Raw genomic sequence first — 15,000 nt, 5'->3', positions numbered from 1 at the left:
GATGTCAACAGTAACAGGGACCTTCGACATCGTTGTCATTTACACTAGGTTTGCACAAAAAAACGGTCTATTTTGGGTACTTTTTGTGTCGCAACTATAACTTCTCCACCCTCCTTTTTCTCTTTAATGCCCCACTTTTATGTTTGTATTTGTCCATCCTTTAATGTTCAATAAGCTAGCCGATAGTAACCTCTCACTCTGTGTTTTCTTTTTTTAATTTGGCGCGGCGATGTAGTGTGCGTCATATTAAAAATGACAGCGTAGTTCTTCTACGTCAGCTGCGGGGTGCAAAAAAAAAATGCACACCTTAAATGTCGGAGAAAGTAGACATTAGGGAGAAACAAGAAATTACTACAGATGACAAGCATACAAAAAATAATGAAATATATTTATTGTGGCCACGAATTTAAAATTAATTTCCTCGTTTTAATTAAAAGCTCCTCATGGGCGGGCCCCCTATTGGCCCGGGCCCATTTGCACGTGCATACCCTGCATGCCCTGACGCTACGCCACTGCTTCAGAAACTTAGCATTTTATATGCTGTGTTTATGAAACAGGAAGGTACTAGAGAACGTACATAATAAAGTTCTTGGTACTTTTGCAACCATTAGAGGATGAGCTCAGGTCCACATGTACCAGCAGATCTGTTCGGTCACCATGTTCCTGAATTATAGAGATGAGAACAGATGCACGTCATGGAATCAAATCTGAAGGAAAATACGCTCAAAGAAATCAACGTACAATTACATGCACATCTAGAATTGATAAAGAATAGATTCATAACAAGTAAAAATTAATAATAAAGAAATGAATAAAAGGCGTTTTTTTTTCAATAAATTAAAACATGAAAGATTTGCATGATCACAAAAATGGCTGCATTTGAGATGGAGTAATGTAATAAAACTGCACAACTGTCACTCAAAAGAGCAGATGGAGACGTTCTCCACAGTGACACACACCAGCTGATGTCTGACATCAGAGCACAACTCTTCATGTTTGGGGGACATTCAGATCAGTGATGCGCGGGTTGATCCAAAATGAGCGGGTGCCTGCGGTCACCCACGGTTACCCGCGGTTACCTGCGGTTACGAGTCATCCAAAAATATTTTTAATGATATTCGGGTCGCGGTCGGTCGGGTCGTTTGAAATAAAGATGCCAATTAAACCTTTGTAATTTATATAGTACTAGACACAATTTTCTCTGAAATACATAGGCCTACACTTTATTGGCTGAATAATTGGCGCGAAGATGACGCACGAGCTCAGTCTGCAGGTAGAGATGGAGGCGGCAAGAGAAAAGGTGAAGACTGGGGAGTGGAAGCTCCGCAAATACACAAATGGAAAGAGCAAAGTGTGGGAGACATTTGCCGATATAATGAAAGATAATGACCAAAGTGCTGGCTTGTGTACTTCTTGCGATGCTATTTACACATTTGATAGCCACAAAACTGGCACGACCAACCAGGCACGGCGCCAGGATTCCAGTTATGGATGGGCCAGACCAATTGTGGGTGGGCCTTAAATTAAAAACGTTAAAAAAAAAACGTTATCCAATTACTGCTTAACCTAATAAAAAAATATTGACTAATATAGCCTACTGTTATATTATCTGTGCGTATACATAATATAGATTTTAATAGCTTGATGCTCTTTAAATATTTTGTTGCATTGTTAAAAGTAAATCCGTGATCGCTCTCCATGGTTCTGACCAAAGAAGAGCGCTTTGGAATCTCCATTACGCATCATACCTGAGCTGCATTTTCCGATAACATTGTCTCTTAGCGCGCTACGAAGACTCTTAAGGTATAACTTAACTAAAGGTATACTACCACTAAAGGTATATCATTGCTAGGCGTCTTCAGGGCTATCATCCACTCGCGAGGCAGAGGCGCTGGCGCCCTCCTAGCAACGGCGCTGTTTTTGGTAAAACATGATTTTGATGACTTCATTAAAGGAACCGTATGTAAGAAATGTATTTCAATTAATCATAAAATGGCCCTGATATGTCATTAGACATTAAGAAATCATGTTCATTTCAAATACTTATATCACTGACAACAGTAGTCCGGCCAGGATATTGTCATTTAAAAGTGATAGTTGCAGCCCTCGACTGATGTTGATGTTGTCATTTTGTGTTTTGGCCTGAAGCCACACCCTCCACCTATCTACCAATCACGAAGTCAGTAGTGTTTCGGCATCCGGGTTGCCAGCTCTGCTCTAGTTACCACAGCTGCAGCTACAAACGTTCCTGCTGGATCCTGCAGCCTATCTGGCAACCTCGAGTCAGGGGGGAGGGGGAGGGGATACACCGCTCTTACAGTAATTTGAAAGTGATTGTACCAGTTTTGGCCACAATCTTACATACGGCTCCTTTAAGTTTTGTTTTATAGAAAACTCTTTTTAAAAGATTTTCGTTTTGTATAAATTGTATCTTAATTTTGATCAATGTTTTATCAATCAATTGCCCGTATTTAATAAATAAGAAGCAAATATATAGCAGACAATGTAATAAGGCGCCGGCACGATCACTTGCATTGCATGTGAACTGGAGGGCGCCGAAACTCAGCTTGTGCCTCACAGATTTGAGAAATATAGGCTATATATTACAGAAAGCTTGAAATGTCTACTTTTAAACGAAAATATTCAAACCAAAATAAATAGGCTGCTCTCTGATTATGTAATCCATATGAAATGTGCATTTCTCTCTGGCGTTCATGGCGAGTCCGCAATCTCCGCATCGTCAACTTCATCTTTGCAGCGACACAGAAAACACCAGTTTATTATTACACAATTAAATGTCTCCTTGCTAATTTAGACACATTCATAATCATTACTTTAACCGGTTCTTTGTGGCAAGCTTTATGCGTGCGGTCATAACGCTTATTATCCTGTAGGCTATAGCCTATTTAAGTAATTAAATTAATATAAAGGGGCGATTTGTCCACGAATGGCTTAAATGAACAACTACTAGTCGACTAGAATTTTTTTTTTTTTGTCTGAGGCAGCCCTTATTCCACATATTTTCGAACCAGCAGGCCATTCTGGGTTGAGCGAGCGACCCTGCGGAATGAGCGAGCAGAGCCGAAATATTCCGAAATGCTCATGAGCTCTGATCGGAGCAAACCCGAACCTCACTGTCTGCTGAACTTGCGCAGAAACAGACATAGCCAGCTTTTTTAAATAGTTTTTAAAACTAAACATTTAGACTATTTTAGAACAAATTATGAGCTTATTGACGATTTTGTATAATTCTTGACAAAATTAGAATATATTAAGTTATATTAAGACGCTACAATGAGCATTTACTACTTTTAAAAAATGCGGGTCAGGAACAATATTTTCTTTTTCTTTTTTTGCGGTCCGAGTTGCGGGTGGGTTAGTTGAAAACATCGGTCGGGTGCGGTTTGTTTATACATTGACCCGCGCATCACTGATTCAGATGACATTAAACCATGGGCTAACTTTCCAAATTTGCTCTTGGTGATAATCCATCATTCACCTTCAGAAGAGCCGAGCGTCACTAAACACAGTTCAGTGGTCCATCACGGTCCTCCAGAGGGACTGAGTGTGTGTGTGTGTGTGTGTGTGACTGAGGTGTGTGTGTGACTGAGGTGTGTGACTGGTGTGTGTGTGTGTGTGTGTGTGTGTGTGTGTCTGAGGTGTGTGTGTGTGTGTGTGTGACTGAGGTGTGTGCTAAAGTAGTCCATGGCTGATAGACTACAGTTGCAGGAGATTAGTGTCCTCTGTGATTGGGTAGTGCATGCAGGGGAGGGCCAGGGAGGATCATGGGAAATGTACTAAGGTGGTGACTAGCTGGTGACCGTGACAATATGTATTTATTTTCTTGTTTTATTTTTTCTCTTTTTTGGGTTATTAATATTGTTAATAAATTAATCATTAATAATTATCTATTAATAAACCCATAGTATGCACTGTGCACATCTTCCAGACAGAGACATCATATATCAGGGAAACTATTATAAACTACTCTGAGGAAATATAGACATGAATCCATCCATACATCCAGGCATGTGTGGGTCGCTGGAGTCAAGAAAACACTCGGGACAGATGGCCAGTCCGTCTCACACACACACACACACACACACACACACACACACACACACACACACACACACACACACACACACTCGCAGACACTGGGAGAACAAACTCTCTCAGACGGACCTTCTTCTGAGAGGCAACAGTGCTAAAAGGACCATGCCAACTCACTGCTTTAAGAGCCCACAACCAAAGTTTAGGCAGACATTTAAATATTTTATACATTTCTAAATGTCTGAAACCACATGTCTGCACTAGTACAGCTGTACCAGCAAATTACTGTAATTTGTTCTCTATAAATGTCAGGAGCCCCGCCACCATCAGCGCAGGAACCTGAGAGTTGTGCAGCTCGTGCTTTCTAGCAAACAGCAGTTCAGATCAAATCCTGATCAAATCCTGATCTAATCCAGACCAAATCCTGATCAAATCGAGACACAGGAGAGAGTGTGTTCACAGATCTGATTGGTCATGGTGTCAGAGGGATTAAGGATCTTTCTATAAAAAAGAAATAAAAATAAAAAACACTCTGAAGACTAAAATATTTTTGTTTAATGTTATTTTCAGTATTCATAATCAGTTGTATTATGCATCAGTAGTATTATTCTTTATTATTCCTAATTCACAATGTATTTGTGAAGTTTATGTACATGAGTTAGATTGAAAATGAATGTGTGTGAGGATCCTGCAAAAACACGGACACGAGATCATTTTCAAATGTGTAGCATATGTTTCCCAATGATGCGCATTATACAAGTCACAAGGTCTCTATAAAGCAGGATTGTGTAGCATGATGTTGTTGTCCACTGATGATGTGTACACCGCGACTCTAGTACAGTAGACCTACTCTCTGTTAGTTCCAGTTCCAGTAAAAAAAACTCCCAAACAAAATAAGCTGAATATAAACAGCTTTAAACCCAGAGAAGCAGTGAGAACACACAGCTCTAGACGTACAGACGTGTGTGTGTGTGTGTGTGGATGTGTTTTCACCCGCACAGGGAATCTTGTTTTGCGCAGTGAATTCATGAAAGTCACACAAACAGCAGTTTCTCTCAGATCAGCAGAATGTGTGAGGGAGAACCTCAGCTTCAGCTTCAGACACACAAAAATCAATGCATGACTAACCCTAACTGATAATCTGGCAGACGCATACGTTTCCATGGTGTTTATCTTATATAAGCACTGCAGAAAATCTCTCTGCTTTTTTCTCTCTAAGTTTTGCTGTGTAAATATTAGTAATAATAGTATTTTAATATACTGTAATTTTAATGTGTGTGTATATATATATATATATATAACAAAATATTATTGGATATTGTTTAGATCTAATTTTAAGGGAAACTTTGTATGAATGACATGCAAAAATCGTAAATCAACCCATTCTATCAAAACAGAGAAATATTTTGTTCTGATTGCAGCTTGACAGTTTATAACTGGAACTAATTTATACCTAATCCAGCTACAAGTACACCCTGATTCTGTCATTTGTCAACTAAAAAGTCTTTTGGCTCCTGAATAGATATTGATCTAGCATGGGATTATCATAGCTATCATATGTCACAATGCATTCATATTAAAATTAATAATGGACTTAATGACAATGGTAATGGTAAAGATGGTAATGGTAAAAAACTCCTAGTTGAATGATTCATTAAAAGAGACAAACGTAGTTCCACTAATTTGTCAATCTGCTCGTGGACAGTAAATAATGTGTGCACAGCGACTGAGATGTCAGGAGTGTTGGAGGACGAGACTCCTGTCTCAGACTCTCTATACGTCAGTCGTCCACATGGACATGAAAAGTGCCTCGGTTACATAAGCGTTTCACATTTGTACGTTCACTGCAGCCTGAATTCTGCACACACTCTTTTTCCCTACAGTATTTAATGGTGTTATGTGTCAGCCCTCATCTATTTATCTGTCAGCATCTCATTCTCCTACCTAAAATCTCATTAAAGGGATGTGATGTTAACCAAACTCGACGTGTCCACTTAACAGGGCATTCAGAGATTCTGTCGGCCGATTCACGATCTCCGTCATCTCATCTGTGTGCATGTTTGGAAAGGATCAACGGTAAGTGACCGTCACCGTCCCTGAAGGACACAGCATGTGCTCTGTCTCTCAGTTCTTCTGGTGGAGGAGGGACATTACTCGCAGAACACACACAGATGTTAATGGAAGGAGACATATAACAGTACTGGATTCATGATATCAATTATATCGTCCTTCCAGATTGTGAAGCCTGTTCTGCTCTGCCACACTTCCAGCACAGTGCAGAAAGAGATGAGGGACATTATAGAGGTGTGAGTGAGGAGGGACACCGGGTGTAATCGTGTCTCTTAGTGGCCAGAGAGACTTAAGCCGAAGCGTCTGCCTCCAGTCCCGATCCCTGAAGTGAAGCCCATCAGACGGACACAGGAAGTGAGAATCATCACTTCCTGCCTCTGGGATCACTGGGAAACGAAGCTCAGTCAAAGGCAGAGCAGGACAGTTCCAACGCTATCTCACGACCAATTCGTATGAATTCGTACGAATGATAAAAAGTTGGCTAATTCGTACTAATTCGTACGACCTCACTCGTACGAATTTGTACGATTTGTCTAAACCCACGTGATGGGTAGGTTTAGGGGCGGGGTCAGGGGTAGGTCATTCGTATGAATTCATACGAATTGGCCAATTCGTAAAATATGTACGATTTTGCAAAAATCGTACTAATTCGGACGAGTCAGGTCGTATGAATTCGTACTAATAAGCCACCTCGTAGAATTTGTACGTTTTCCCGTGAGATCGGGCTCGACAGTTCCCATGCAGGTCCACCTCGGGGTAAGAGTGATAGAGGACAGCCGTTCCTGCTGAGAGACGTCCAACAACATGAGCTCACGAGGCGTTCCTCCTCTGTGCTGGAGCCAGAACAGCAGATCTACATACACTTTCATCCACAGGATCATGAACACGCACCGGCTCCTTCAGTTCCCTGCAACTTCATGCAAACCCACAAAGTGAGATGTTTATATATAAGAACTGACTGGTCAGTGTAAAGTCACGTTTATGTTCTTCTCAGACTGCGAATGTGAGGAGTTGTTCCAGTCGCTAGATCTGACAGAGAAGTCTGCGAGGTTCGTGGCATCAAAGAGTTTAAGTTGGGGAACTAACCCTAGCAGGGAAACAGAAGCCATGTTCATGAAATAACTAGTACTTCTGCATAGACGAATAATTCTGATCCACAGGAAAATGCTTTAGTTTTTTTTAAATGAAGAAACTCATTTGCAGTGCTGGTCTATTACTGTGGCATGATCGATTTCAGATCTAAATTAAATAGCATGTAAAAATTAGCTGCGTTTGGTCTGTGGAATTTGAAGCACCTTCAAATTATGGACTCACAAATTGTGATTCACCCAACAGTTGTTTGCACACGCTTAACTCTCCAAAAGATTAGATGTGGTCTTCCTCTTTTGCTCAATATTATGAAGAGATTATTTGTTCCTATGAAAAACACTCAAGAGAACAACATGAGAACTGCAGCTGGCTAAAGTGAATTTGAATCGACTCGCATGGACTGGATCAACTCAAGAGGAAGATGATTTGATTCTGATTCCTGCAGTGAGCATTATGCTATAGGATTTCTGAAAATGAAAAGTACAAATCAACAGCTCATCCATTTTCTAGGAAAGCCATCATCATTCCCAATCAATACAAACAGGCTCAGTGGATCCTGTACACAACAGACACAAGAGGACAAATAAAGCCTGTTATTTGCTCTGAACTGATTTAGAGACGTCGGCACTCACGTTCAAAGATAAATCCATTTCAAAGAGATAAAGAAGATTAAACCATATTTAAGTGCTCAAATCTTAAACCTCAATAGACAGGACAGAATAGTGATAATTCAGGGATCGACAGTAACCTCATTTACATTTACTTTCCAGAATGTAAGATATTAAAAGGTTCAGCAGATACAAAGCGTGTACAGTTGTCCCCAAATGTAAAGCAGAACTAAAGTACCAATAAAACAAGTCAACGTTGTGTGCAAATAAATCTACAGCTAGTTAAAGGTTTCTGGAGGCTGGACAGTCTGACCAATGTCATCGATTCAATATGATGAGAATTGAATTATCTGAGGGAATCATGCTGGCCTTTTATCTACCATGTAACTCTTGCCCTGTAACTTGGAAAGCTCAGCTGAATATAGATAAGACTTCCTGAGACTAACGATAAGCTTTCTCTAATTGAGAGAAATGATGTAATATTGATCTGCCGTACAGCCACACAGCTGTGACATTTACCAAACCGCAGCGGTCGAGGAACAATGGGACGGGGAATCGACACGTGGAAACCTAGAGCTTTCGCACAGTTATATAATTATCAGTTTTGAAAAGGTTCTATGCACTAGCACATGAAATCAGGCTGATTTGCAATAAAGCCCTAACAACACGTAGGCTTTTCCAGAAAGAATAGTGCTTGCTAGTCTTTGATTCATCATGATGCTCAGCTGCACCAGAATCAACACCATCTCAACATAACTACAGACAGAGAAATAAACACAAGAAGAGGAGACCAAGCTTCTTTCTTGTGTTTATTTGCTTACAGAATTGTAATATATACATTCGAAATTGCAAATGGCAAGAAGAATAAACTAACCACAATAGTGTCATCCGTGTCGGTTTTGAAAGGCAAACGTTCTATTAACCTTCTTTACATCCCTCTGGGGTTAAACGCTGTAAACTCTTATTACACTCCATTTATAAGCAATGTCTTCAGGCCTGACCATTCTGAAGCACAACTTTACCGTACAATGCTAAACTAATCCATCCAATCCACTGGTGACCCACTTGCCAAAAGGGTTCTTGTCGAGTCTCTGACAATCGTCCTTGCACATTGTTTTGGATTCTCAAGAGGTGCATTCAGATGGAAATGAAAGGCGGGTGCCATTTAGCAAGTGAGTCAGGCAGTGTTGGGTGGCCGTCTCTCGTGCCCGGGTGTCAGACCTCATCGCTTCAACTGTACGTCAGTGGGTCATGGGTTCGGCTGGAAGCGCTGGAGGGTTTGCTGAGAACAACAGCGCTCGGGTTATTAGAACAGGCAAAGAAAGTCCACTAGATTTGGAATGAGACACATTTGTATAGCTATTTACACAATGTATACAATTACATAGCTTTTATTCATTATTATCAAGCCAGAAAACATAAATTCAAAGATTTTTTTTCACAGGTGTGTTACTCTGATCAATTGCCTTTTTCTAATGCAGAAGCCACAAATTACATTAAGGCAAACACTTCCATCTAGATATACAGAAAATCCATTTTCATATCAACGTAATAATCCATCATATTGGCTTCCACAATCTTACAATCTTAGTCAAAATACACCAGTCAAAAAGTTATGAACAAAACTGAAGACAAAGAATTCTCTTTTCAACATCTACCAGTTTGAACAATTCCTCTGCAAGATTTTCCTTAAACTGACAGCTTAATTTCAGCTAATTTCTGCATCTTAGAGATACGTCTCTTCTGTGAGAATATGTCAGGATTCCTGGACGATCTGCTTCAGCTCCAGACGGACAACATCTACTTAATCTTACAGTTCAATCAATGGAGTAGCATATTTATCAAATTCATTATACTTTGACTATAGTTCTCTGAGGAGAACCCCTGGAATTGACTCTTTTCTCCATTATCCAAAGATCACAGAGTTTTTTCATTCTTTGCTAAAGATATTATGTACTATGTACAATGTGTATCGCCCAGCTCTAATCCGCTAATAAAGTATATGCAACTATAAAGCATATATATATTAAGATATTCTAAACATTACCATCATGACATTCTGTAAAGCTGCTTTGAAACAAATTTGAATGGTTAGACTCTAACTCTTCTAGATGTCTATAGAACATTATCCCGAGACTCAGAGATTCCTCAGTCCTGACACCTTAACAGTTGATTTGCACTGCACTTCTACTCTAGTCTTTCAGAAATCATGGTTTAGTGGAGTTATTTCCATATTTCTAGTGATCTGAGCCTGGTTAGTCTTTGTGACAATGGCATCATTCATGTTCACTCAGTCGAGTCAGTGTCTCTGACACTCATTTAGCCGTAAACGACCATGAAATGCGGCACATAAAAGCTCTATTGTTTTACAAAGGTGCGATTCTGACACATTACACAGGTGATCAAACACAGCACATTCATTTCAGTGCAGCGCAGAAACACACACAGAGCACCACACAATAATGCCAGACCCTACACACAGTTTCACAGTATCATAATGTGCAGATACACGCTGTTCTTACCCATCTGCATCTCCATGACGCTCAGCTTGTTCTCATACGGGAAGAGGATCTTGGGCGGCTTGTCAGTCAGTGGTGCTGTACAGGAAAACAAACAACAAAACAAATAATTAGTTATGTGTCAATGCTGTCATCTGTCTCTGATATAGCTGCATAATTAAACGTTAAATCCTAAATGACAGTAATTCTTAACTGTCTTTGACAAGTACGATCACACTGGTTTGATTTGAGCATATCAGAACTGAAAACGCTCCATCAGTCAAGGTACTAAACTATAGTGGATTACATTCCTATCAGTGATCAATTAGAATAATGGAGTTTTAGTGCCTTGAAGTCACATGACAGATGAGTGTTTCAGCTGCCGAAGCCCATGTTCAGTGAACCGCAGGTGTGACAGGCTTTATGCTCAAGCTTTCGTTGATGTTTTCGTTTTCCTGTTGATCTGCAAACTCTCCACAGAGAAAATCTCATTATCGTAATGAGCCTTTTCACAATGAAATATGCATTGATTATTTAGTTTCATGTAAAACTGCACAGACGGATTCTGTTCAACAGCCAGATGGAGACATTTCGCACATAGAAACTGAGACATGTAGAAAAGCAAAAATTCCAGAGTTTTCATGTCAGAAAACAGATTTCAAGTGTTTGTGGCAGTTTGAGCCGTTACACACAGTGAATTCACCAGATGCACTGAGATGAAGGAGTGTGTGTGTGTGTGTGTGTATGTGTGTGTGTGTGTGTGTCAGCATCCCTCACATGCTCCTCCTGTATATCTCTCCATCACTCCTCCTGTTGTCCATCTGATCAAACTAAATGAGCATAAATCTTAGCTCGGCTCTTGTTGAGTTTAATGAGAGCGAGCGCAGTCTTCTGATGTGCCAGGTGTTTGCTCAGATCCTCCATCACTGCAGCGTGTGTTTCAGTTAGTGAAGTTTGTCAAGGGCAGAACTGAACGTGGCAGTTTTCACTTTAATGTTCTACCGAAGAGAACAGATGGCTAATGTGTGACGCTCACATCTGATTGGCCAGCTGAGATTTCAAGATACATACTAAAGAGAGAAATATATATATATAGAGAGAGAGAGAGAGAGAGAGAGAGAGCGAGAGAGACATATATATATATATATATATATATAGAGAGAGAGAGAGAGAGAGAGAGACAGAGAGAGAGAGAAACAGAGAGAGAGAGACAGCGAGAGAGACATATATATATACAGAGAGAGAGACAGAGAGAGAGAGAGAGACAGAGAGAGAGAGAGAGAAACAGAGAGAGAGAGACAGCGAGAGAGACATATATATATATATACAGAGAGAGAGACAGAGAGAGAGAGACAGAGAGAGAGAGAGAGAAACAGAGAGAGACAGCGAGAGAGAGAGAGAGAGAGAGAGAGAGAGAGAGAGAAACAGAGAGAGAGAGACAGCGAGAGAGACATATATATATATACAGAGAGAGAGACAGAGAGAGAGAGACAGAGAGAGAGAGAGAAACAGAGAGAGAGAGACAGCGAGAGAGAGAGAGAGACAGAGAGAGAGAGAGAAACAGAGAGAGAGAGACAGCGAGAGAGACATATATATATATATATAGAGAAAGAGAGAGAGAGAGAGAGAGAGAGAGAGAGAGAGAGAGAGAGAGAGAGAGAGAGAGAGAGAGAGAGAGAGAGTTTCCGTCTGAGCACTCCAAACATTTATAATCTCCTGCAAACATCTTCTTGTAGATTTCTGGAGTTGAAGCCGTCTGTTATCTGACGGTCTTTGTGTGTTTTGTTGAGGCATAGACAGTGACATTCATGCATACTCATTCAATTAAAACAATCAAGTGCCTCTTTTTGATTTCCACTATAAACTCTCGACACGAGTGGTGTTTCAGAAACAACACACTTCTTCATGCCGCAGCGAGAGGGACATTTACTCTATCTCTTAATTAAAGATCATATCACACCATTTTCTTCACAAGGGAAGAACATTTCACTTCAAAGAAAGAGTGAGAAAAATAATTTCTGTAAGTTCACCAACTGAAAATGAGGCAAAGTTATTTGCATGAGAAAGATTGACGTTTTTAATATCCAGAGCAGCGTCGGTTGGATTGGCGTCGTCGTCTGAAGGAAAAACACTGTGTGCCGAGCAGCGTCCTCATTACCGAGAAAACAATGCGTAATTAAAGTAATCATGATTAATTACCATTCGCTCACCATTTGCACATCTGCTTAATTATAAGTTTGGAAAATTCCTCCACATCTGAATTCAGATTTGTGTGATGCTTGTTCTGATGTGGTGTTGATAGTGTCTGACCGTATCAGTCTGAAGATGGCTGGATTTGCAAACCACTGGATGATCGTCCCTTGTTTTAATTACACAGAAGCGCTTGAGAATTGCCTGTCATTGAAGGAAGAAATAGGGCTAAACGTCTACATCACACAAGCCGCTGCTGAGACGGCATTATACCGTGACGTGCAGAAATCGATAGAGCGTTTTCCCTCCGTGCTTCATAAAGGTCTCAGCGTTTACAGACGCCTCGAGCTGCTGGACCGCAGGAGGTGTGCTAGCAGGGGGGATGAACATGTTCATTAAGGGAACACGCTGACACCCCCGAGTCCCCGGAGACGAACCCTCACAGGACAAGCGGGACGTTAACCACAGTGTCAAAGCAGGTGGAATAATTAAGAAAAAAGAGAGAGCTCATTTAAAAGGGCTAAATCATGGCTGTAAGTTAATTATGTTGCCTTACCTCACACAGGGGATTGCCATGGATTTCCTTTTAAGGAATCTCTGGCTCATTAGCAAACAGACACTTCTGAAAAAGAGCACAAAATAAGCAGCCGGATGTGATTGACAGGTCAGTCCTCGCCTGATGTCATTATTTTCGTGTTGTCATTGAGGAGAGGTTGACACTAGATTTCACAATCCATTCAAGAATTAAAGCGTTGAAGCGTACACATATAACAAGTCAGCTTGTGCAGGTGCGTCTCTAATGATAGACCACGGCGTTTCAGAAAGCTGATGTTCAGATCCCCATTAAACTGCCTGCTGACATGCTAGAAAGAAGACTCGGTTTTAAGATGTAATTTGAGCTGCTTGCCATTAACTCTGTGTTTATTCTGCAGAATTAATACCAAATGCTTGTATCTCCTAAAGGGTTAGTTTGTTTCAAACCCTCTTTCTTCTGTGAAACAAAAAAGAAAATATTTCTGTCCATACAGAGAAAGTGAACTGTGGTGTTTTTCAGTTCCCAACATTCTTCAGGATATCCTTCATACTTCAGCAGAAGCTAAATCATACAGGTTTGGGGCAAGTGTTCATTTTCAGATGAACCATCCCTTTAATGTCCTACAATCAGTTTGTCTATGTACCTTCTCAAATGCAACACTAACGGAAGGGTGAACCAGTCGCATCATCACGCTTCAGTTTTGAGTTGTGCGTCACGTTCCCGTGCTGGAAGAATGTCGAGTGGCGGCAGTAAGTGGAGGGTTCAGGTAGTAATCATCCGCCGCTGCTCGTCCCTGTTGATAGTGTTGGCTGTTGTAAGGTAGAGGGTATTAAAGCTAATCAGCACAGAAATGTCAGAAGGCTTCTCTCACACACGTTAGTGTTCTGCTCGCGCTCTCACACAATGCGTCCTCGCTGTGTCAGGCGCTTCTGGAGGGCCAGCGCTCACATCTATTCTTTGAGTGCGCCGGCGTAATCAAGCGTGACCGGGAGCGACTGAGCTCTTTAATTAGAGAGACACGCATTCATTATTTATCCTTTTCTCAGAGGAGATTAGGTGGAGCTGATGCTTTGTGGGAGAGATATAGAGCTGAATGTACCTGAGACGGGCGGCTCCAGAACCCACGCTGACACCGATCCAGGAGGCTCTGAAACGAACCCTTCCTCCAGACATATACAGTCTCACAAAGTCTACTACACGTGTGTGTTCATATTCAGTTCTGAATTGAAGGCTCACTGTTGGAGGAGGTTTTTAATTAAAATAAATGAATCGATGTGAAGGTTCTAATGAGCAGATGCTAACAGTGGTATTTAAAATGCTCTCATTAAACCGTCTGAAGAGCTTTTGATGGCAGTGTGCATCGGGTCACATCCTCTGGCCGATGAAAGAGGAGCTCGAGAAGGTCGTGCGGTTCGTTTAGTGAACATCCAAAGGGTCGAGCCGATCCAGGCCTTTGAAGCTCGTCTGCTGGCTCGATATCCGCTCGATGGGCCAACACAGGGTTCCAGGGAAACTTTAGCGCGTGGCTTTTGAAGTCACTTTGTTTGTGCCACAGAAAGCATTCATTTAGCTGAATATCTTTAAGAGAGCATAAGGAACATTTGACTGGCTTTTTGTATCCCCTGAAAAAGAGCAACCAAAGTTCTGGTATATTTGCTTTGAAAGTGAGTGTGGCAGCAAGAAAACCCATGTGAATCTGCTTTCTGATGTGCATCAATACATCAGGTCTTTTTTTAGTGTTAGATGTGGGTTAGATTCAAGCGGCAGACTAACAAGCATGGAAAAACCAACCAACAGAAAAACAGAGTAATCCAGCTGGATTTATCGCACCTTCTCCACTGGTTGGCAGAACTTTGTTCTTAGCGTGTTCCTTTGCTAATTTACAGAATCAGTGGGACCCAATGAAACTTGTGAAGAAGATGTGAGCCGCTCCCGCCAACAGCTCCGCTCCATACGG

At 41.1% G+C, this 15,000-nt stretch overlaps 1 protein-coding gene across 4 annotated transcripts in view; it reads right to left on the bottom strand.

Moving 5' to 3' along the window:
- il1rapl1b (interleukin 1 receptor accessory protein-like 1b) overlaps positions 1 to 15,000 on the bottom strand; it is a 207,213-nt gene that overhangs the window by 54,206 nt on the left and 138,007 nt on the right. For all 4 annotated transcript variants that reach the window (XM_084394789.1, XM_084394791.1, XM_084394790.1 and 1 more), the window contains exon 6: positions 10,343 to 10,417. In XM_084394789.1, coding sequence (XP_084250915.1) covers positions 10,343 to 10,417 — 75 coding nt within the window. The remainder of the gene's footprint in view (positions 1 to 10,342; positions 10,418 to 15,000) is intronic.

Source organism: Rutilus rutilus (genome assembly GCF_951802725.1).
Source record: "Rutilus rutilus genome assembly, chromosome: 22".
NCBI lineage: Eukaryota > Metazoa > Chordata > Actinopteri > Cypriniformes > Leuciscidae > Rutilus > Rutilus rutilus.
Note: the sequence above shows the minus strand (reverse complement) of the source record. Positions and strands in the feature narration are given on the sequence as shown.